Genomic DNA, 26274 nt, shown 5'->3' with positions numbered 1-26274 from the left:
GGCTAGTAAGATGCTAAAATGATGTAGGATGAAATGGGAATACTTGAAAGAGTAATATAGATATGTATAGCTATGACCTTCAATAATATATTGATTGCAACCAATTTAACAATCTTTTGAAAGTCACTCATGCTTATATTTACCAAGTACTTTGAAAATATTGAGAAATAAAATTCTAGTAAATAAATAAGAAATAGAGACAGACTATCCATATCTACTCTGGAAACAAAGCCAAAAGTAGTCTAGTCATTTGACAGACAGAAAAAAAAAAGAAAAGAAAGAAAAATGTTAGACATGAATGGCACCATCTCATGCACTATCGATTCTTAGGAAGCATTTCTAAAAAATATTCTATTATTTACCTGAAGTTGGTGGAATCATATATCCTGCATGCCCCTGACTCACCACATTTCAAAGTTCCCCAGTGTAAACATGTGGAGTCCACTAAAGCACCAAAATATATAGGTGCAGGAATTCCGGCTTCAATTAAAAGGGAGAAAGAAAAATCTGTTAGCAAGGTAAAATGATACGTTATTTTCTTTGGAAACATTTACATTTTCTGTGTAGAACAAATAAAGAATAACAAAATTTAAACTACTGTTTTAAATTTTACCTTTAGAAACTAGAAGTTACTTTTACTGCAAAGTTTTTAGATAATAAACGATAAGTAATCTAACTGAAAAATGAAAAATAAAAATTATCCATAGAGAAAAACATTGAATTATCAATTCTTTGTATTTTTTTTTTCTTCAATGTTTTGGGCCAATCACAGGCACATTTTAACAAAGCATTTCCTATTCCTTTGCTTTTCAGATTGCATTGATGAAAAGTAGAATTAAAATCAGATAAGTCTTTTTCAAGTAAAAAGAAGTTCTCCATTTCTTCCTGTTCTTCATTTTCATACTAATTACAAAGTGCTGTTTATAAGAAGCCCAGAATATTTGCTAGTTTGTTATTCTAAGAGAGCGATTTCATTTACTTAGTATTAAGTAGTGGTCTGATGTGATATTGGGAAAAATAGTGAAATTTTTACCGAAAACTCTTGTGCAAAATGCATGTAATCCCACACCAAGGGACTTCTCTTCAGGCTTAATGCTCCTAAAAAAAATGAATAAATTTATAAATTAAAAAAATAGGAGTTCCCGTTGTGGTGCAGCAGAAATGAATCCGACTAGCAACCATGAGGTTATAGGTTCGATCCCTAGCCTTGCTCAGAGGGTTAAGGATACAGCGCTGCTTTGAGCTGTGATATAGGTCACAGATGTGGCTCAGATCTGGCATTGCTATGGCTGTGGTGTAGGCCGGCAGCTGTAGCTCCAATTTGACCCCTAGCCTGAGAACCTCTGTATGCCGCAGGTATGACCCCAAAAAGCAAGAAGAAAAAATGGAGATGTAAAAATGACTATAGTTTCTTAAAAAGGACTTTTTGTGTGCTAGTAACACACTGAGCACTAGAAATTTTTCTTGCATGCTCAGGTCTTGGTTATTCAAGGCCTGATTATCCAGTTCATAACCTACACAGGAGCCCCACCTCTGGTCCTTGGCATTTTGTCCATCACTTTTATCTCATTCATTTCTATCATAAAGTTATCAAAGAATAAAATCTTTCATATCAATCAATTTCTACCTCAGTATCCTCTTCTTGAATAGTAGTTCTTGATTCTAATGCTTAAACCTTTAGCCTAAAACAAGAACAGTGCAACCATAGGTGTGTTTTAATTACTTGTAGTAACAAAATACAGGAAAGCCAAGAATTTACATAAGTAAATGTAAGAAGAAAAGAAAGCAAAAATAAAAAATTTCAAAGGAAATTGATGAAAAATCCAAAACAAACATATTTTAAATGACTTGGTATAAATATTTTACCAATTTTAATAACTTTTCAGTATCATAGACTGAGACACAGTTAATCTGGACATTATCTACCTAACACCTAAGTTATTTAGACAACATCAATGATTTTACTCAGAAGGAAGTAAGCAAAGCCAGGAAAACTAGCACACCCCTCTTGGTCCTATGGTTACCATTTAAAAGGTCAATTACATTATTTGCAATAGCTAACACATGGAAAATGTCCATTAACAGAGGAATAGATAATGAAAATGTAGTACATATATAGAGAGAGAGTAGAACATTACTCAGCCTTAAAAAAATGAAATAATGCCATTTGCAGCAACATGGATGGACCTAAAGATGATCATACTAATTGAAGTTAGATAGTGAAAGACAAACATCATATGATATCACTTATATGTGGGATCTTAAAAAAGGATACAAATGTACTTATTTGCAGAACAGAATCAGACTCACAGACATTGGAAAACTTATGGTTACCAAAGGGGACAGATGCAAGGGTAGAAGGGATGGACTGGGGGTTTGGGATTGGCATATGCACACTGAGGTATATGGAATGATTGGCCAATAGGGACCTGCTCTATAGCATAGAGAACTTTACCCAGTATCTGATAATATATATGGAAAAAAAATCTGAAAGACAATGGATATGTGTATACGTATGACTGGGTCACTTTGCTGTACAGCAGAAATTATCACAAACATGTAAATGAACTACACTTTAATAAAGCTTATAAAATAAATAAATAAATAAAAATAGAGAGAGAAATAAAAAAAGGTGCGTAAACAATACAGAAGAAAAAATGGAAAATCCTTCAGCTACATCAGAGAATATCAAAATGATAAAAGAATATTATAAACACCTATATACTAACAAGTATATAACTGGTATAAACAGAATTGGAAAATGTGTGAATAGACTCTCACACTAAACAAATGAAAATAATAAAAAAGTATCACAGTCCAACAAGCCCAAAGTACAAATAATTTCACAGCTGATTTCATAAAATATTTGACAAACAGATATTTAATGCAAGTCATTTCAAACATTAAAAAGTAGAAAATTTACCAATCCATTTCATGAGCCTAGAATGTTTCCAAAACAAAAAAAGAAAAGCAAGAGAAAATAATAGGTATGTTTTACTTAACAACATGGATATAACAATTTAGATTATTATTTAAACAAATCAAATCATATATATAAAAAATTATTCTAATTAAGCACAAGTTTTCTTAAATATGCAAAGAGTACAACATAATAAAACCTATCACTTTATTTCACTATACTAAAAGTATTGAGTTGGAAAATTATATGTAAATTTTTTCCTAGGTGAAGAAAAGTATGTTTAACAGTTTAGTACTAGTTCCATTATTAAATACTCAGAAACTAGATGAAAACTATATACTAAAAATCCATACAAACCATCACTTTTAATGGAAAATTTCTGTGATTTCCATTAAATTATAAAAGAACAAGAAACTCACTATTACCATTATAGTTTAACACAGTTTTAGAGGTCCACGTTGATGCTACAAGAAAACTTTAAAAACCTAAGATGTGTAAAGTTTGGATGTGAAGAGGCAAAACTCTCAATATGTGCATATATTTCTATCTAACAAATCAACAAAGAAAACCTAACAAAATCAAGAAGTTAATAGAACAAACAAGAAAAGATGCTGGATAAAAAATAAACTAAAAAAATCAATATCACTCCTCTATACCAATAATAACCAACTAGAAAATATAAGAGAAAATGGTACCATGTAGAATTATAAATATGTACATATCCATATTAGTATGACTGCGATAATATGGATAAATGTATATTTGCAGTTGTACATGGTACCACTGTATGTGTGTGTATGTGTAGTATATATAAATGAAAATTTAAATAAATGGAGGGATATTCCATGTTCACAAATATTTGATGTCAGAGTTTCTCCAATTAAAGAGTTCCTGTTGTGGCTTAGTGGTTAAGGAATTCAACTAGCATCCATGAGGACGTGGGTTCGATTTCCTGGCCTCACTCAGAGGGTTAAGGATCTGGTGTTGCCGTGAGCTGTGGTATAGATAGCAGACACAGCTCGGATCCCGTGTTGCTGTGGCTGTGGCATAGGCTAGTGGCTACAGCTCTGATTAGACACCTAGTCTGGGAACCTCCATATGCCGTGGGTGCATCCCTAAAAAGAACAAAAAGATCAGTTTCTCCAATTAATATATGGAATCCATACTATCAAAATTTGTGTGTGAGTATACAGATTCATGTATTCATAGCAAAATCAATTTGGGAAGAAAGGACTAAAAAAAAGAGTAAAGGTGAAAGTGTTTGGTGGGTGAGGAAGAATTACTGTTATGAGACAATGACATATGCAATGGCAAAGTGGTAAAATCAATATGGCACTGGCATAAGAATAGACAAAATTGTAGAACAGAGTAAGAGTAAAAATTAGGCCCACATTATATAAAAATTTGAAGTATGATAAAGGTGGCACCACAAACCAATGGAAAAGGGACCTCTTACATATGTTATGAAGTTGGGAAAACTATTTTTGGGAGAAAATAAGCCTCTCTCTCCCATGCACCATAAATAAAGATAGACTCACGATGGCTTAAAGAACTAAGTAAAGCTGTAAAGTTAGTTGGATTAAAATTCAGGGGAATACTTTTATAAACTAGGAACATGGAAACGCTTTTTATTTATTTTACTTTATTTTATTTTACATATTTTTGCATTTTCTAGGGCTGCTCCCACAGCACATGGAGGTTCCCAGGCTAGGGGTCTAATGGGAGCTGTAGCAACTGGCCTATGCCAGAGCCACAGCAACATGGGATCTGAGCCACGGCTGCAACCTACACCACAGCTCACAGCAACGCCAGATCCTTAACCCACTGAGCCAGGGATCGAACCTGCCACCTCATGGTTCTTAGATTCGTTAACCACTGTGCCACGATGGGAACTCCAGGAAACCCTTTTTAAATGTGACTCCTCCATACACAAACTCTGAGGCAGGAAAATTGTTAGATTTCAGTACAAAATTTAAAATTTTATTTCATTAGAAATACTATGAAAAAATTCAAAAAAAAAAAGATGAGAGAACAGGAAAAGATAATTGTATCAAATAAATATTATATTAATATATATAATTCACCAAGAAAAAGTATAGGAATTATAATGGAAAATGGGCAAAAAACAAACAAACAAACAAAAAAACCCTGAATAAGTGTCTTTGAGCAGAAGTGTTAATAGCTAGAAAAAAGTTTGAACTTTTGAAGCTTCAGCTCACTGAATTAGGAAGTCACATATTAAAACATCAGTAAGCTACCATTTTACACCCATTGGAATAGCTGAAGTCAGAAAGTTCCCTAATTCCAAATGCTAGTGAGGCTTCAAGGCAGAAGAAATTCCTGTGTATTGATGGTATGAAAATAAATAAGTGCTAGCAGTATTTGGTGAATTTATGTACACATGCGACTTATGAACCAAAACAAATCTATAGCACAATACTGTTTGTGTGAATATGAAGCAAAAATATGCAAATTCTTAATATCTTTCAAAGGAAAATACATATTGAAGAATATATGTTAGTGGAAATGCAAATTGGTGCAACCACTATGGAGAACAGCATGGAGGTTCCTTAAAAAACTAAATATAGAACTACCATATGGTCAAGTAATCCCACTCCAGGGTGTATATATCTGGAGAAAACCATAATATCAAAAGATACGTACACCTGAATGTTCACTGTAGTACTATTTACAATACTACAATTGCTATGACAATGCAGCAATCTAACTGTCCATTACAGAAGGTTGGATCAAGAAGATGTGATATAATATACAATGGAGTATTACTCAGCCACAAAAAAGAATGAAATAATGCCATTTACAGGAACACGGATGGACTTAGAGATTATCACATTAAGTGAAGTTAGACAGTGAGAGACAACATCTTATATCACTTATATGTGGAATCTAAAAAAGGGGGGCTACAAATGAATTTATCTGTAGAACAGAAGTAGACTCACAGACTTTGAAAACCAACTTATAGTCACCAAAGAGAACAGGTCAGGGGGCAGCAGGAGGGATGGATCCAGGGTTTGGGATTGGTATATGCATACTGTGGTATATGGGATGAGTGACCATCAGGGACCTGCTGTATAGCAGAGAACTCTACCCAATATTATGGGATAATCTATGTGGGAAAAGAATCCGAAAGAGAATGGATGTTTGTACATGTATAACTGAGTCACTGTGTGTACAGCAGAATTTATCACAACACTGTAAATCAACTACACTTCAATAAAATTTTAAAAAGTGAAAAAAGGGTATGTGGTACATCTAAGCAATGTAATATTAGCCATAAAAAGAATGAAATAATGTCATTTGCAGCAATGTGGATGGACATAGAAATTATCATACTAAATGAAGTAATTCAGACAGAGCAAAACAAATATATGAGATCACTAATATGTGGAATCTAATAAAAAAATGATACAAAAGAACTTACAATGTACAAGACAGAAATAGACTCAAAGATTTTGACACCAAAGTCCTGGTTACCAAAGAAGAAATGTGGGGCAGGAAGGATAAGTTATGGGGTTGGGATTGACATATACACATTACTATATATAAAGTGGATAGGTAACAAGGACCTACTGCATAGCACAAGGTAATCTACTTAAGACTGTGTAATAACCTATATGGGGAAAGAAACCGAAAAGGAATGGATGTATATCTATGTATAACTGATTTTCTTTGCTGTACACTCGAAATGAACACAACTTTCTATGTCAACTATACTCCAATAAAATTTTTTTTAAAAGAAGAACATATATATATCATACTAAAAGGGATGCCTATGGTGAGAAGAAGTAGGGAATGGAATGAAAAATAAAAATTAAAATAAACAAAAATAAAGCAAGACAGAAAACTTACCCCAACCTATGATGATAATGGGCTATGAATTGAGAATTATAATGAACTTAAATCTGCTTCAAGATGAAGAAAAGAGAAAACAATGCATTTTTTTACTAGGCATGTTTAGAATTGTTTATAAATCATGAAGAATGATGTAATTGAAAGAACACTTGTAATAAACCTGTTTGAATTCTAGTTCTGCAATCTCATAAGCCCTTCATTATTCATGTCTCATAAGAGCTTTATAGACAACTGAGCATTTATTATTATATCCATTTTTTATGAAAGAAAAAAGAAGTTCAGAAAGATCAATTGGCCTGCCCTTTGCCTTGTGGATAGTAATACGTGAATCTAGGACTTCCGACAGCTCTAAACTCCACTGTCCTATTGGTTGAACCATAGGAAATGACTCTAGGGGACCACTCTGTACCTAGGAAGATGACTGTTTCATATGGTTTACCCAAAATATAATGTGTCTAAAATATAAATATAAATGTCTCTTCTTGCGTTACAATGAAAGGCTTGCCAATTTAACTTCAAGAAATAAAGAAGGGATAATAGGGAGGGGAATAACAACAGATGAACATTTATATTCCTAACTTTAAAGTTTGGTAAAATTCAACAATGCTTACTTAGGAAAATCTTAATAAATGTTATATTAGAGCACTGAGTTCTTACGTATCGTGGACTCTGAGTGGCTTTCTTAGAAAAAGCTCTCTTACTAAATAACCAGAAATAAATCTAAATAAAGAAAATAATTCTTGTACCTCAGGAGTACCATATACCCAGGTATGGCAGATAAGGAATAGATGAAACTGCTGATCACTGACAAGATTAAAAAGTATTGGAGCATCATAGAACAGTCCCGTCCTTTGTCACATAATCCAAGAACTGCAGATGAATTTCCTGGTGTTTGAATGCAGCTACAATTTTGGAATACCTATCAAATAATAATACATTATCTTATTTTAGGAAGGAAACTCTTGAATACAAATCTCAAATATTTTCTATATACCAGCTAGGTCAAAATGGAGACTTTATTCTCTTTACTTTCATATTCTTTATGGTGTCTCTCAGTATTATAGTTTGAAACAAAACACAGAAGGGTGGTTTCTGAAAAATGATGGCTCCTTCTAATTTATTAAGTAAATTCACAATAGGTCAGCTATCCTAAGGTCATGCTTTTTAAAAATACATATTGTTTTACCATATGCTAAATATGACAAATTTTTTTCAGAATGCTCAGTAGAAATTTTTAGATACCAATAAACAAAGCTTTGTTTCAAAATATAATTTATTTTAAAAACAAAGTCAACCCTTTTTGAATTTTCATGTTCCCATAAGAATCAAATTAAATTCATATCACCAACCAACATTATAACTGAGATTTGTTAGGCATGAAAATATGCCCAATTCCATCTTTTTACAAACTTATCAGATTGTGAAATGCGCAGAAAGCATGTGTGTAGATATACACAGGGAAGAAAAAAAGAAACAACAAAGAAATTAGTTGGATAACCGAGATCAAAACTGCCAACTTTATCTCGGTCTAGAATATTTTTAAATGAAATTATTAAGCAATAATGTCAACTGCTATGAAATTAAAGATCAGTGCTCAGATATGATGAAGTTTAAAGTAACATCAAGGAAATAAAAGATAAATCAGGTAAGCATATAGAAAGTAACTTATTTTTCCCCACAAAAAAAATTTAATTTTGAGGAGGAACTTTAATTTTACTTTTGTCAAATGTGGACCCAGTTCATAGTTGGAATGTGCCAATGCAGTGCATAAAACAAAAGTTCCATTAAAAAAATAGGCTAATAGGATTTATTACCATGTTTATTCCTGTTCCAGAGGATGCCTCACAACCAGCAAGACAGGCTGACATGTATGACAAGCCATTGTTTCCACATACAGGATCCCATATTTTAGATGGACAGTTGCAATCTTTGTTGCAGTCAGCATGAATATTTCCCACATGTAAATCTTGCTGCAGTCTGAAATGATTTCAAATAATGCCATGGGTATTGAAAGAATATTAGAGCAGTTTCTTTTTCTTTTCATCTCAATTCACAATTACATTTCCTCTGCTCCCCCAAATAGAAACAAAAATTTTCCAAATGTTAATGTATGCTCTGCATACTATAGTTCTGGCATAAAAGATAAGGGCTTTGGTGACCTTAGCCACTTTTTCAATGATTTCTTTCAGGTAGACAAAAACCAATAAACAAGCTTTAACTGAATACCTACTATATGAGAAGTGTTTTTCCAGGTATTTTAGAAACCCAAAATGAAGATGAACAGATCCCTGGGTTTCCATATGGTGGAAAATAACAAGAGATCATATTTTATAAAAGCAACCTCAAGTGCTCAAAATCTGTAGGAGCAAAACCTGGAAGTTCAGTCTATAATGTAGATAGTACATTTAGCTCCAGAAATGTAACTATTTGAGTAAGCAAAAACATTCTTCCAGTATGAAAGTGTTCAATAGGAGGATCCAGCTTTGTCACTGTAGTGGCTCGGGCCACTGCTATGGCATAGGTCGCTGCTGTGGCACAGGTTCTGTCCCTGGTCCGGTAACTTCTGCATGCAGTGGGTGCAGCCAAAATATAAATAAATAAAAATAAAGTGTTCAGTGATCCTCAAGAAGACCAATTAGCAAATATCCACAAATAAGACACTATTATGAAAGTCCCAGAACCCAGTGGTGGGGCTGAAGCACCCCTCTGAACCACAGAGACCTAGAATAATGACCTGAGAAGGATAACAGGAGCAGTAACACTATGATCAAATTACCCTCCCCCAAGACCAGCACAACACCACATCAAGAGAGCTCTGCTAGGCCTATCATTTGTCCAGTGGGAAAAGAGAGCCTAAGGTGGATGCCCCCTGGGTCGTGGGATCCTTCCCAGGAGGCCCACTCCTATCTTTCCAAAAGAGAATCACTGGGAAAATCTAATGGGTTTGACCACTGAGGATCAGATGGAGAAGGCGGGGGTGGGAGGGGGAGGGCAGGACTTATAGAAACCAGCACTCAGATCTTGGCACACTGCATTCCTGCTTGCAGCTGTGCTCAAGCAGAGATCCAAGCTAGTGCATCTGATCATCTGCATAGCTAAGTGGTGATACTGTTTGGCAGAGAGCTTGGTTGGCTGTTCTGCTTGGTTGGCGGTTCTGCCTGATTGGGGCACCCAGGCAATAGACCATGAAGCTCTGCCCAAATGCTAAGCATAGCCTCTAGTCCTACCCATCCAAACAGCCTAGACAGAGAACCTGGGCAGCCATGGAGCCCATAGTACAGCCATAAAAGACCCTGAATACTCAAATTGACAAAGTAATCTCAAGAAAGAAGAATAAAGCTGTAGATATCACACTTCCTAGTTTCAAACCATATTACAAAGCTATAGCCATCAAAACAAGCTGGTGTTGGTAAAAAATGACTATTTGGAAACAGTCAATTTTATCACATACCTACTTAGCATGGAAGTTACTTAGTATTAGAGAGAATAAAAAATATAGATAACATAAAGTGATATTATCTTTGAAAGTGTTCCTAAATATAAAGCAAAACAAAGAATGTAATAAGGTTTCAAAGAGCTAATAACCTCTGAACCAAGATCGACAGTAATGTATAGAGGAAGAAAATGTTAGTCCTAAGGTTTCTGCAACATGGAAGCCTCTTTCTGTACTCTCTGGTGTGGTGCTCAGGAAAAAAAAAAAAAGCAGATATAAAATAAAGCTCAGGGAGTTCCCACTGTGGCTCAGTGGAAATGAACCTGACTAGTATCTGTAAGGACTTGGGTTCAAGCCCTGGCCTCACTCACTGGGTTAAGGATCTGGCGTTGCCATGAGCTGTGGTACAGGTTGCAGACATGGCTTGGATCCTGTGTTGTGTGCCTGTGGCATAGGCCAGCAGCTGTAGCTCTGATTTGACCCCTAGCCTGGGAACCTCCATATGCTGCAGGTGCAGCCCTAAAACAAACAAACAAACAAACAAAAAATGGAGACAATAATACTGTATGTTTTAAAGTTGCCAAGAGAATAGACCTCAAAAGTTACCACCTTACACACACACGCACACACACACAATTGTAAATATGTGAGGTGATGGATGTGTTAACTAACCTTATTGTGATAGTCACTTTGCAATATACAATACACCAAATCATGAGATTATACACTTTAAAACTATATGATGTTTTGGAGTTCCCATCTTGGTGCAGCAGAAATGAATCCAACTAGGAACCATGAGGTTGCGGGTTCGATCCCTGGCCTTGCTCAGTGAGTTAAGGATCTGGCGTTGCCGTGAGCTGTGATTTAGTTCGCAGACACAGCTTGGATCTGGCGTTGCTGTGGATCTGGTGTTAGGTGGCAGCTACAGCTCCTATTAGACCCCTAGCCTGGGAACCTCCATATGCTGCAGGTGCCACCCTAAAAAGACAAAAAAAAAAAAGAAAGAAAAAAAAACTATACAATGTTTTATGTCAATTATACCTCAATAAAACCAGAACATTGTAAATCAATGATAACAAAAAATTTTTTAAAGCATCTAACACAGAGAAAGAAAAATATCACATGATATAACTTATATGTGGAATCTAAATAAAATTATTTCACTGAATTTATTTGCTAAACAGAAAGAGACTCACAGACCAAAGGGAAAGGAAGGAGGGATAAATTAGGGGTTTGGGATTATCAGGTACACAGTAGTATATATAAAATAAAAAACAAAGACATACTGTATAGAACAGGGAACTATATTCAATATCTTATAATCTGCAGTAGAAAAGGATCTGAGGAAGAATATATATATATGTACACTTGTACAACTGAAACTAACAACATTGTAAATCAACAATATTTTTTTAAAAAGATCTAAAGGTCTAACAGCAAAACTTTCCTATGTTCAATGTAATATGATGGAAAGAAAACTAGTATGGATGTCTAAAGACTGAATTAAAATCCTTATCATGACTAGATTATGCCTCACATTTGCTCTGAGAATCAAGATAATTGGAGATGGAGGTAATCTTTAAGATTTTGCTAATTTTAAATTCTATTGTTCTGTATTGATGGAATTGAAGAGGTTTTTTCTTTACCTCCCTTTGTCATCAAATTCTTCTGAATCTCAACTTTTCTTCTGTAAAATGAAAATAACAGCTATCTTGAGGGGAATTTGAAAAATTCAAATAAGATAATATATAAAATTACTTTTATGGTTATATATTTAATATTACTCCAATCATGTAGTCTTTAATAATTTTAATGGGAACTTATCAGGATGGCTTTCATTTAACTGTTTACTCCATTATCTAGATATGTCCTACCAATGAATTTTTAAAATTGACATCACTATACAAGACCTTCCTGTGATCCTAGTTAACACTCAAAATGAAAATCTAAAACCTTTCAGCAAGATAGACATAGCTATACAAATATAATATATATATGAATATAATAATTAAAATATAATATATTAGCATTCAGTTATATCACATTTAGTCCCATTATGGAAACATATAAAGGTGATTGAGACTATACAGTCAACTCTTAATTTTACCCATTAATGAGAGTATAAAATGTATGAATAACATATACTAAAACCATAGGTAGTTTCTCTGATATTCATTTTACTATCATCTAGGGTATCACAAAGACAAACACACACATACAATCATAAACTCACTAACTCTGTGATATCTTCCCAAACTCTTTAATAAGATGAAGAAAGATCACAGGCCACCGTCATTAACTCCAATTAGCAAATGATCTGTTCATGGATAGTCATTGTAGAAAATATGTCATTAATTGTTGAAAGATTATAGCATTCATTAGAAAACAACATACCCTTCATAAGAGGCAGTTATTCCAGCAACTGAAGAATTATCACAGATCATGAAAAAACACGAAAAATAGAGAAGATACTCAGTTAAGGAAAACCAACATCCTATATGGGCAGCTTGTTTGACAGTAATCTTGAATTTCTTCATAATTAAACCGCCAACTATATATCCAATGCATATTGGAGGTAAGTTATAAATACCTATAAATGCAAGTAAAATATTACATACAAAGTGACTTAGCAAAGGAACAAACATTAGATAAAACACATTTATCTAATATGTCTTACATAAAAAAACATTTAGGTTCAACTCACAATGAAAGACTAACTTAAATGTATCCCCACTTAGTTTCATATTACATACAGAGAGATTTTAGAATACTCCACAACACTTAAGTATACTTTGGAAGATTTGTTAAATTACTGTGCATTTAATTAATAGCAGAAGGCTGTAAATTTCTTGTATGCAGGGATCATGGTCTATATCTCTTTTCTTACCATCCAAGTAGCAGTGACAAGTCAAGGCTGACCAGTTATTTATTACTTTCTGTTCTTTGGGGTGGGATTATATGTATAATGATTTGTATATAATGTATATTATATAATCATATGTAGTAGGATTTTTATGATTCTGCAGGTGTTTATTCCCACTCTGGTTTAGAATACTTGGCTCAAGGTACTTTAGAGGTACTTTGCTCAGCCTGTGGTTGTTAAGTATCTTTATTATTTCATGTCTTGCTGCTACTGACTAATACTCTTCTTCCTCCAATCCTCCCCCCAAAAAAGAGGGGAAAAGGGGAAAAGACCACGCTAGGTTGCATCTTTACAATGCCAGAGTCTGTTCACCAAATCACATTCTTGGGAAAGCTGGTTTAATAATTGTTCTTAAGTCCCACACCAGAAAGTCTAACTTAGTACATCTGAGGTGGGCCTCAGGTATCTAAATTGCAATAAACACTCTACATTATGTGGATGGATACATGTAATTTGGGAATTCTCATTTCAAAGCAGTAAAAGGATCCCAGGAGAAACTCAGGTTGGAGTAGAACCACCAGGATTAGCATGGTTGCAGAAAAATCAGAATGGGCTGCAAAGACATCTCAAAACACCAGGGCAGCCAGGGAACTAAGTTAGAAACCATGGAATTCATGAACTGGAGCTGAAAAGGTAAAATCTGGGTATGAAACAAAACTCTTAATGAGTTAACACTGTCTTTTTTACATGAATGAATCACCAATCTGAAAAATTGTATCTAACTTGTGTATTCACCAGGATTTCCACAAATAATTCAAATTTGCCTTCTGAGTGGAAAGAGCCAAAGAAAGAAGAAAACTAGGATTTTCCAGCTTCTTTCTTCCCTATCCTCTCTTGATTTTCCCAGAGAGCGGAAGGGGGAGATATATTGGATATAGAAACATTTTAACAGATTTCAACTGAGTTCCCTAGATCCATCTACACACTGTTCACCATTGGGTGTGGGGTGGGGGGAGTGGGCAATTGATGTAAGGAACAAACATACCAATGAGAAAGATTGCATCTGAAGTGGATTTTCCATAGTGCTGTTCCAGATATTTAGGCATGAAGGAGAACATACTGGCAAATGCATTGAACTGTAGCACACTTATTAGTATGAAAAGCATGTAAATTGGGTTGCATAAAAGACTTTTCATGAACGGCAAAAAATCTGAAAGGAAAGAATGACAACAGTGTCAAACTAATGCAACTTTTTTCATTTTATAATGGATTTTTCCTGAAACATCAACCTCCCTTCTAAATTATGTTTTTGTGTTTTGTAATGCATGTGTGTTTGTTGTTTTTACCCATTGAAAGCTAAAGCTGTAACACTGTTTTAGTAACTTCTGCAAGTCAAAGATGCAGCTGACTGGATAGAGATCAAAATAATACATTCTGCCTTCTTTTTAGTTATCTTTATGTCCTAAGGAAAAAGTTAACATGACCAAAATACTGTCCAATTTCACACCATTTCCTTTTTATCCTTCTCTTTTCCTTCTACTTGTATCCTCTCTAATCTAGAGATCATCTAGAATGAAAGATGCCTGTTCTCTTGTTCTGTTCTTTAAAGTCAGGAAGGAATTCAATTTGATAAAGAAGTTCATATTCAAATATTGATAATATAATTCCTGAAAATTTAAAATGAAGATACATGTGGAAATTCTTGGGACTGAATCTTCTCAAGTACTAGGTATATCTCTGCTTTTTCAGAACAAGAGATTTAGTGGTTCTGCCAATAGTTTACAAATAATCTTTTAAAATACCAAGCCCCAGGTCCCACTCGCTGAGATCCTGATTCATTTAGTATATACTAAGATCTATGTAAATGATTTAACCAAAGCATCTTCCTGCTTGTGTGGACTGACAAAGCTCAGAGCCAAATTTGTGGCTCAGCTCTAGAAAATATTCACACTGCCTCAATTTGGGGTCAAAATCTCACTTACACTTTCTTTTCTCTTTTCCTATCTTCATGTTCTTGGTCTTGATTTCCTTACTTACTGTGTATCATTATCCTAGTTTGCTGAATTCATAAACTGCCTAACATCCATTCTAGAACAAAGTATCAATTAATAAACAAACTGGAAGAGGAAAAGCATAGCTTCATGCTAAGAAATGAATTCTAGTTGTAGAAATCATTTCTATGAATAAAGTACATGGCAAGGGAAAAAGTTGTGTTGAGAGTACTTCGGAGCTTTTTAAATCATCCACGTTTATTGACATCATGTCCTAAGAGATGAAACTCAGTAGTTTCAACTTTTTTTTTTTGCTTTTAGCTTCTTAGGGCCGTATCTGTGCCATATGGAAGTTCCCAGGCTAGGGGTCAAATTGGAGCTACAGCTGCCAGCCTACATCATAGCAACAAGCAGCGCCAGATGCGAGCTACCTCTGTAACCTACACAAGAGCTCATAGCAAAGCCGGATCTTTAACCCACAGAGCGAGGCCAGGGATTGAACCCACATCCTCATAGATGCTAGTCGGATTCTTAACCCGCTGAGCCACAATGGGAATTCCATATATATATATATATATATATATATATATATATATATATATGTCTCATACTAAGCTAAGCCCTTTCCTAGTTTTGATCTTCCAGACTATAAACAATATTCTGTGTTAACATCTTCTATAAGTTCATACCAGCCCTTTGATAAGACTTATTAATGTCATTATAATGACAGAATTTTCAACATTATGAACTAGCTCCTAATGACCTGAGAAGTATTAAATTATGTTCAATTGTGGTCTAAGTGAATTCGTAATTGTTAACAATACTGTGCACATTGGTATAATTTATGGGTGATGGTAGAAGTAGCAATATCAACAATGATACCAATACCAGTAGACAGTAATAATAGTAATAGAACTCCTCTTACCCTCACACAATAACTCTCTAATAATAAATACTATTATTATCCCCATCTTGTAGGTCAGGAAACTGAGTCTGTACCCACCTTACAAACAAACACTCTTTAAGAATTCCAAGGCTCAGATCATACCTTATACTAATGAAATCAAACCTCTGGGGAATACTACAGAATTTGCAGGTATCAGTAATTTTAAAATTTTCCCAGGAGATTCCAATATGTGACCAAGTTTGAGAATGAGTGTTCTTGATTACTAAATACATGGATTGCCTTAGCTTAGTCTGCCATAGATACATCTTCTATAAATTATGCTTTGAGCTTTTATTGAGGATCTACACAAAACACCTGTCACATGAAATATGCTTCTGCCTTTACCGGAATACAACTATGTGACTCAGTATTACCTACATCATACATCATATGATTTTTTTCTCTATTTACAATTTCTTACAGGGGGAACAGTTTCTCTTTAAGAATTGTTAGTCTTATACAGACCAATGGAACAGAATAGAGAACCCAGAAATAAACCCAGACACCTATGGTCAATTAATCTTTGACAAAGGAGGCAAGAACATAAAATGAGAAAAGACAGTCTTTTCAGGGAGCATTGCTGAGAAACCTGGACAGCTGCATGCAAATCAATGAAACTAGAACACACCCTCACGCCATGCACAAAAATAAACTCAAAATGGCTGAAGACACCACCAAACTCCTGGAAGAGAACATAGGCAAAACATTCTCTGACATCAACCTTACAAATGTTTTCTCAGGTCAGTCTCCCAAAGCAACAGAAATAAAAGCAAATTAAACCAATGGGACCTAATCAAACTGACAAGCTTTTACACAGCAAAGGAAACCAAAAAGAAAACAAAAAGCTTACAGAATGGGAGAAAATATTTTCAAATGATGCATCAGACAAGAGATTAATCTCTAAAATATATAAGCAACAGCAAAAAAGCCAACAACCCAATGGAAAAATGGGCAAAAGATCTGAATAGACATTTCTCCAAGAAACATATACAGATGGCCAACAATCGCATTAAAAAAAATTCTCAACATCCTGATTATTAGAGAAATGCAAATCAAAACTACCATGAGAGCCCACCTCACACCAGGTAAAATGGCCATCATTAATAAGTCCACAAATAACAAATGCTGGAGGGGGTGTGGAGAAAAGGGAACCCTCCTGCACTATTGGTGGGAATGTAAGCTGGTATAACCACTAGGAAGAACAGTATGGAGGTACCTTAGAAGTCTATACATAGAACTACCATATGATCTAGCAACCCCACTCTTGGGCATATATCCTGACAAAACTTGCCTTAAAAAAGACACATGCACCTCTATGTTCATTGCAGCACTATTCACAATAGCCAAGACATGGAAACAACCCAAATGTCCATCAACAGATGAGTGGATTAGGAAGATGTCGTATGTATACACAATGGAATACTACTCAGCCATGAAAAAGAACAAAATAATGCTATTTGCAGCAACATGGATGGAACTAGAGACTCTCATACTGAGTGAAGTAAGTCAGAAAGAGAAAGACAAATACCATATGATATCACTTATATCTGGAATCTAATATACAGCACAAATGAACCTTTCTGCAGAAAAGAAATCATGGACTTGGAGAATAGACTTGTGGTTGCCAAGAGGGAGGGGAGAGAATGGGGTGGTTGGGGAGCTTGAGGTTAATAGATCCAGACTATTGCCTTTGGAATGGATTAACAATGAGATCCTGCTGTGTAGCACTGAGAACTATGTCTAGTCATTTATGATGGAGAATGATAATGTGAGAAAAAAGAAAGTATACATGTATGTGTAACTGGGTCACCATGCTGTACATTAGAAAAAAAAATAATTTATTGGGTAAATAGAAAGAAAGAAAGATAAAAAACACAAAAAATAAAAAAATAAACATATTGAATGTTAAAAAAAATTGTTAGTCTTTCCTCCATTGATTATGGAGAATTATTTGACCTATAATGTTTTCTTTGGTTGCTTTAACTTCCAAGGAGCTCACAGTCAAGCTGACATTTTTGATTTCAGAACTATATAGTACTTATTTTGCTTAGTGTATATTTTTCCCCCTTTTCTTCTTGGTTTGAATTTCTTTTTTAACTAACTCTATGCTCTCTGTAAATAGATTTTTTAAGGCAAATGGCACCAAATTTATTTATTTATTTATTTATTTATTTAGTGCCCAGACTGATATAAAGTTTTATATAAATGTTGACCTGAGATAATTCAGCTTTTAAATGATAATATTTCCATGTAGTAGCATAGGAAGAATCACGCCAGCTAGACATTATTGTATTATTATGCTGATAAGTTGTCTTCATGCAGCCCAGTGCATTGTAATGTTAGACGAAAATACAGACACAACTATAGATAATAAATAGTAAATTATATAGAATTTAAAATGTTTATATTTGCCTTTAGTGATTCTATCCCTTTTCTTGTTGCCTTCTCTTTGTTTCTCTTCCTTGACGTTTGTAATGGTCTCAGCATTATCCTCCAGTCCTTCCTTTGGAAGCGTTTTGGGCAAAAAGAAAAAAGGAATGGCAGTGAGCACATTCACTCCTGCACAAACCAAAAAGCCAAACCACCATGCACCAACCCAACGAGTATCAGTGGGAGTTATGGTCAGATCATCTGTAAAGAGATATACACATTTTATATTAGCTTAAATCATTATTTCCTGTATAAACTATAGAAAATTATTAAAATTATAATTGTCAGGTTCTATCCAAGTACAGAATTTGTATATAATTCACACATTGATAAGAATTGTCTGACAATATGTGGTGTTACAATAATGTCTAGCAATAAACCAGTCTGACTATCTGCCCTATCATGTAAGGAATTTATAAATAGGTACTTATTAAATAACTATAAAGTCTATTTCATTATGCACAAAAGATTAATGCTTAATGTACAAAAATTCAAACCTATGTGTTTAAATCTTTTGAAAACAAGAAATATGATTTTGGTGCAGTAGAAGAACAATGGATTTTGAGTTGGAAGATCAGCATTTTATCTTGCTCTCTTCCTCACTGGTTGAAATACTTGAAAAATTAAACCCCTCTACTTCATTTTTTAATTTTCTTTTCTATTTTTTAATTTTTTGTTTGTTTGTTTTGTTTTTTTTCTAGGTCCGCACCCGTGGCATATGGAGGTTCCCAAGCTAGGGGTCTAATCAGAGCTGTAGCCGCCAGCCTACACCACAGCCACAAGCAACGCAGGATCTGAGCCGCATCTGTGACCTACACCACAGTTCATGGCAATGACGGATCCTTAACCCACTGAACGAGGCCAGGGATCAAACCCGCAGCCTCATCGTTCCTAGTTGGATTCGTTAACCACTGAGCCACGATGGACACTCCAAACTCCTCTACTTCAATTTGATCACCTGAAAAGTGGAGATTCTAAGGTCAGGTAAAGCAAAAACTAAATGTGATAACATACCTGAAGATGCTTTGTGTACTCTAGACACTGTAAAAATAGATTTTATAGAGTTACCTGTGTTCACCGATCCAGTGTCAACATAAATATTTGCACAGAATGACGCTAACGAAAGTCCAATCAATGGACCAATGATGGCTCCTGTTTCGATAAACCCTAAAAACAAAGGAGAATATGAAGTTATAGCACAATTTTACACCCAATGCCAATCCCATGAAGAGTCTGAAGGTTGAATTGTTTTTACTTCAGATATTTTTCCTTACATATTCAATCTGTAGGAAAATTAAGCTTGGTGTACATATAAGTAACACGGTTGTTTTATTTTATTTTTCAGTGTAGAAAAAAAGAGCTTCATATTTGGAGCCACTTTCTCAAGGCCTCCAAATTCTGTATTATGCTGGGTTACAGATAAAGACTTGCAGAAAGAGGAGACCAGCTGCAGCAAGTAGATCATATTGCATACAAATGCCCTTCTCCAGGAGGAAAATATTCCTTTTCTCTTATGAAAGACTAACTTACTTAAAATTATCAGTGTGTCCAACTTCATTCCTTAATAATAAAACCAAGGAAATAGTAATCTTTAAATTCTACAACAGCATGTCTCCACAATCTCAAATTGACCTGATAAATTAATAAGACAAAGATGAGATTAGTGGGACTGTCCATTTTATCATTCTAAACCATTTTCTCATGTGCTGTTACAGATTGGTGAAAGTAATGGCCTTTTTTGGTGAGTCTTGTTGTGTTTTATGAGTATATCATCACTGTGTCTGGTATTGGAATGGAATTATCCCTTCCATATCATGGATGGACATTTTGATTCCATGGTTCCTTCAGTATTACAGCTGGAATCTTGCTATCGTCAATGGCACACTGTAGAGCAGGATTCTTTTGATGCTTTCCATTGCCGTATTTTTAAAGGCATTTTCAAGCAATACCATGTTATGATAAGTTTCTTGTGGCATGTTCCTCAGAAAAGCTTCTCTCCCAATTCTACAACATGAAACTTGCTCTGGCTCTGTCTTCTTACCATATCTCCTCCATATTTTTTTTAAGGGTACCTGTGGCATATAGAAGTTCCCCGGCTAGGAGTCTCACAGGAGCTACAGTTGCCAGCCACAGACACAGCAATGCAGGATCCAAGCCACATCTGCAACTTATACCGCAGCTCACGGCAACGCCAGACCCTTAACCCACTAAGTGAGGCCAGGGATCAAATCCACAAACTCATGGTTACTAGTCAGGTTCATTACTGCTGAGTCACAGTGGAACTCCACCCTCCACATTCTTATCTTCCATTTCCATCAGTCCCCTCTGTCCTCACTTGGCATTTTACACATCTGGACCATTATCATCAGCTATCTCATGACTTGCCCACACTTCTGAGTGTATGCTGTGCCCTCCCTGCTTACTGAAAATCCAGGCACGAGTTTCTGCAACTTTCTTCCTCTTTACTTCCAAATATGTCTTCTCCTATTGCCTCTGCCTTCTCCATGATTCTATAGGCCAGTCCACCCAGTATACACCTAACTTCTTGATACTAACCCTATCTTCTCTAAAGTCCTGCTCAACAAAACGCTCCCTTTTGTGAACATGTTGGCTCCCTGATCCACTGATTTCTACAATATCTCAAATCCATACTGATTTTTTTCCTGTCACTGCACTCTGTTTCTACTTCCTCACCACTCACTCTACCTCAGTCCTTTCACTCAGAATACTCTCAGGCAGCCCCAGGGACCTCTTTGCCACTTATCCTGTGTCTTTTCTGGTCTTCATCCTCTTAACTGGCCAACTATCTTTTGACGTTTTTGTCCTGAGACTCACAAAACTATATGTTCATTTATTGTTTACTTTTTCCCCTATGACTACCCTTTCTTTGAATTTTCTTCTTCCTATTCTACTCAAGTAGAATTGTTCCCTAGCATTTTATTCTTGGAACTCTCACTATATAGTATGTAGCTTCCCATGGCAAACTTACTTCTTTCTCTTGATTTTATTTATTGTCACTGATAGATGATTCTAAAATTTTATGTCTAGCTGGTATGTTTGCTCCTAAACTCCAGAGCCATATATATAACTATTTTCTTAATGTATAGCTAATTGATTTATAATTATTTAATTAGGCACAGACATTTATTTCATTTTTTTCCTAATTTCATGTTATTTTTGAAATTTAGTTATACACATATTTATTACATTTTATTGATTTATAATTATGTAGTTATTTATGTACTAAATTTATATGGACCATGTCTTATTCATCTTAATACATATAGAAATTATAACAGTTGTTTCTATATATTACACCCCCTAATATCTGTTGAAGAAAGAAATACATATTACGAAAGGGTGTTTGTGAATTTATTGCAGGTGAGTATTTTGCATTCTTTCAATACAGATATATGAAGGACTTAAAGAGACTGAATAGAAAAACAATGGAAAAAATTATTGCAAAATCATCTAATATTGCTTGGGATAATGGCTCCTAATTTTTTTTTTTTCTTTTTAGGGCTGCACCTGTAGCATATGAAGGTTCCCAGGCTAGGGGTCAAATCAGAGCTACAGCTGCCATCCTACACTACAGCTACAGCAACATGAGATCTGAGCCATGTCTGCAACGTACACTACAGCTCACAGCAATGCCGGATCCTTAACCCACTAGCAAGGCCAGGGATTGAACCCTCAACCTCATGGTTTCTAGTCAGATTCATTTCAGCTGTGCCACAATGGGAATTCCAGGTTACTAAATATTTAATCTCTTCATTATGTGTGACTCTGTTCCTATCTTCTCTCATTCTTTTTGACTTTTCTGGTTTTAAAAGTATATTACTACATTAACAGCAAAATGTCCCTGTACTCAAAGTTATGATTTTATAACCAAAAATATATGGAGTAACTAAGGAATATAAACAAGATAATCATAAAAAATTAAGAATATGTAGGAGATTGTAAGACAACATCCAAAGATGGATCTTAAGTTAGCTGTTGTGGGAGGTACTGATACTTTTTAGAAAAGGAAATTTCAGGAAACACAACCAAAATATGAAGACAGATATTTGTGAAAAATATGAAATAGCCCATCATTGAGAGGTTGTGATAAAGAGAAACTCCATAGGAAACTAAATAAATTGACTGCAGAGATATACAAGTGGAGAGCTCATATTTAATAAGCAAAGAGCCAGTATTTTCATAAACATGAGAGAAGATATTTAAAACTTGGGGGAAAATTATACTGCAAGAAGTTTTATAAGAAGACGATTTTAAAATACCAGAGATAAAATGACCACTGAAGAAGTCATAATAACCTACAAGTGAGGTAACGAAGACCTGAACACAAATAATGAAAATAGGGAGAAAAAGTTTTGCATGTAAGAGACAGTTTAGAGCAAACATTGGTAAATCTCTTAACAGATTGGATATAGAGTGGTGCCAAGGAAATGGAGGCATCGAAGAGTGCTCCATGGTATTTGCAATAGTAAAAAGCAGATGTAGCAAAGTGGCTTATTTGGAGTTAGCCCGTAATTGTTCCATTCGACAAACTTGAAAAGATGGCCAACTGTGCCAAAGCACTCTGTTCATCCTTCTGGAAATCACTAAGCATCCACATAAATAACTACTATCTACCCTCAAGGAACTTACTATCTTGAAAAGAAGCTAAGGCAGATTTTTGCAACTCACCAATATATAAAGGAGAGTTTTCAGATTTGGCAAAATCTTCTATGTAGGAAATACCTAAAGGCATGATGGGAGTTTCACCAATTCCACGTATAATATTTCCAACTAGTACATACACCCACATTAATGATTTAACTTCCTTCACACATTCTGCATTAAAAGAAAGAAGACATTACATTAGTGTTTTGATAATGACATATTAACAATAATTAATTCTAAGTTTTTGGTAAGCATTTCACAGTCCTTACATGACTGTGGCACATTGCCAACAATTTACTATGCCAACAATGACTCACTGAGCCATCACACTTGCATTTTCTGACCGATTACTTAAGTATGGCCACCTGTAAGTGTTATGTTGGAACCAATTCCTATTGGGTTGGGAGAGATGAGTATACTCATCTCTTCCCAATTCAGTATTTAGTGATAACATATTAGTAGTTCGATGGGGGTATTTACACTACAGAAATTAACAAACACAAAAAATCAGGATTTTTTTCCCTCCAGAGAGCTAGTTTACCATCAATTTCTAAAGTTAAGTCCTATAAGTCTACCCAGTTGATATACTAGTTTAGGAGAGGGAACAAAGCCACAAATATCTCTCCCTAGAATTGATACTTTATTAATAAGACTTAACTAAGAGTCTTAACAGAATTTTGAATTCTCTACAGTTCTAATTAACTTTATAGAAATTAAAAAAAATTTTTTTTTCTTTTCTAGGACTGCACCCATGGCACATGGAGGTTCCCAGGCTAGAGGTCTAATCGGAGCTGCAGCCGCCAGCCCACGCCACAGCCACAGCAATGGGGGATCCGAGCCACGTCTGTGACATAGCTAGTGGCAGATCCCTAACCCATTGAACAAGGCCAGGGATCGAACCCTCAACCTCATCATTCCTAGTCCGATTCGTTAACAACTGAGCCATGATGGGAACTCCAGAAACTAAAAATATTTAACTGGGTAGTAATCACATTGTCTCTATAGAGCCAACTATATACTGTTACTATCAAAAAACTTTTTTTTTTTATCGGAGCTGCCGCTGCTGGCCACAGCAATGTAGGATCTAAGCCACATCTGTGACCTACACCACAGCTCACGGCAACGCCAGAACCCCAACCCACTGAGCAAGGCCAAGGATCAAACCCACATCCTCATGGTTACTAGCCAGATTCATTTCTGCTGTGCCACAATGGGAACTCCCAAATAACTTCTTTTTTAATTGAAGCACCATGACCTAACAATTTTATATTAATTTCAGATGTACAACATAGTAATTCAATATTTTTATAGATTATACTCCATAGAAAGTTATTATAAAATATTTGCAATACTCCCTGTGTTGTATATTACATCCTTTTATCTGATTTATTTTATACCTAGTAGTTTGTACCTCTGAATATCCTTCTCCTATTTTTTCCCTTCTCCCACCTTTCTCCCCACTGGTAACCACTATTTGTTCCCTGCATCTATGATCTGTTTCTATTTTTTGTTATATTCATTCGTTTTACTTTTTAGATTCCATATATAAGTGAAAATATATAGTATTTCACTTTTTTCTGACTTATTTCACTATGCATAATACTCTCCAGGTCCATCCATATTGTTATAAATGGCAAATTTTCACTCTTTTTTGTGGCTGAGTAATATTCCACTGTATCTTTCTATTGAGCACTTGATCAGTCAGTTGATAGATAGATGTACCAACCACATCTTCTTTATCCATTAATCTGATGATGGACACTTAGGTTGCTTCCATACCTTAGCATTGTAAATAATGCTACTCTGAACAACAGGGTGCATGTATCTTTTTTAATTTTGATTTTTCAGATATACATCCAGGAGTAAAAATGCTGGATCCTCTGGTAGATCTATTTAATTTTTTGAGGAACCTCCATATTCTCTTCCACCGTGGCTGAACCAGTTTACATTCCCACCAGCAGTGCACAGGGGTACACTTCTCTTTCACCAGCATTTGTTATTTATCTTTTTGAGGGCAGCCATTCTGGCAGGTGTGAGATGATATCTCATTGTGGTTTTTTCTTTCCTTTTTCCTGATGATTGATAAATTATGCCACCCAAAGATGTGGGGGTTCTGAGCAAGACGGGTTTAGAAAATTTTTGCAAAGCTATCTCTTAGCCATTGCCAATCCAGAAAGTCATAGGCTCCATGTCGGGGTATTCATATTTTTATCTATAAGGAACACAATGATTTGTGTCTATAGATCATAGGCAAACTCTAGTTTTCCTCTAGGGCATAACCGAAAATATCAAGATAAAAAGGAATCAACACACTCCCCTGGAGAGACATCACACAGGGAAAGTTTTGTTTATCTACTACAATGCACATTAAAAAAAATAGGAAATAGTACCTGAGTCAGTCTTTGGCAGAAGCCAGCTCAAGGAAAGAACAGAGGCCACTGTTGATGTCACTGCTTTTCTTTGTTTCCCCAGGGGGTTCCTTTGGTTTAGAGGTTCTGAGAACAGCTATTCTTATACTCCTTTAAACTATTTTGGTTCCCACTGGTTTCATGCCAGCAGAGAAATTCCCATCCTTTGGGGCCACTGTAACTTCCACCAATATGAATCCAGCATGAAAACATCCCCTTCCAAGGAAAAGTTCTGGTCTGAGGTAAAGCAACAGGGTCACCTCCAGACTAAGTATCACAAGATTATATAGGTGCCTCCACATATGAAGGGGCAGAGGCAGGTATACTGGTGCCTGGTACTGCAAGAAGCTGGAAGAAGCACTATTATTGTGCTGGATTGAGGAGTGGTCCTTCTGGTAAAGAGGGAGAACTAGGGCAGAAAGATAAATCCCTAGTTTAGCAGAAAGAGAATCGAGTAAATCAAAACTATAGTACACTTGCCTGCTTTCTCTGCCATGGAATATCAGTGATCTAACACAAATGTTTTGAACTTTCTTCCTACTACTATTTCCTATTTAGATAATTGTATAGACCTAATCGTCAGTATAAACCCATCCTTCTAAGACTTTTTCCTCTGTGGAATTATATCTACAGTAGTCTTTGGGTGGGTTTCTCTGACTTATTTTTAAATAAACATTTTTCCAAAATAGACAAGGTTGGAGTTCCCATCATGGCTCAGTGGTTAACGAACCCGACTAGTGTCCGT

General features: G+C 35.3%; 1 protein-coding gene across 6 annotated transcripts in view; it reads right to left on the bottom strand.

Annotated features, from left to right (window-relative positions):
• SLCO1A2 (solute carrier organic anion transporter family member 1A2) overlaps nt 1–26274 on the bottom strand; it is a 91479-nt gene that overhangs the window by 7451 nt on the left and 57754 nt on the right. For 5 of the 6 annotated variants that reach the window (XM_047787441.1, XM_047787444.1, XM_047787443.1 and 2 more), the window contains 9 exons: nt 23146–23292; nt 19525–19623; nt 18439–18657; nt 14135–14299; nt 12621–12816; nt 8608–8770; nt 7540–7712; nt 1034–1098; nt 363–480 (listed from right to left, as the gene is read on the bottom strand). In XM_047787441.1, coding sequence (XP_047643397.1) covers nt 363–480; nt 1034–1098; nt 7540–7712; nt 8608–8770; nt 12621–12816; nt 14135–14299; nt 18439–18657; nt 19525–19623; nt 23146–23292 — 1345 coding nt within the window. Of the gene's footprint in view, nt 1–362; nt 481–1033; nt 1099–7539; nt 7713–8607; nt 8771–12620; nt 12817–14134; nt 14300–18438; nt 18658–19524; nt 19624–23145; nt 23293–25511; nt 26144–26274 lie in introns of those variants that run through there. The other variant, XM_047787446.1, reaches the window with a different exon arrangement.

Source organism: Phacochoerus africanus, chromosome 7, assembly GCF_016906955.1.
Source record: "Phacochoerus africanus isolate WHEZ1 chromosome 7, ROS_Pafr_v1, whole genome shotgun sequence".
In the NCBI taxonomy this organism is placed as follows: domain Eukaryota; kingdom Metazoa; phylum Chordata; class Mammalia; order Artiodactyla; family Suidae; genus Phacochoerus; species Phacochoerus africanus.
This window is presented reverse-complemented; position numbering and strand designations above follow the sequence as displayed.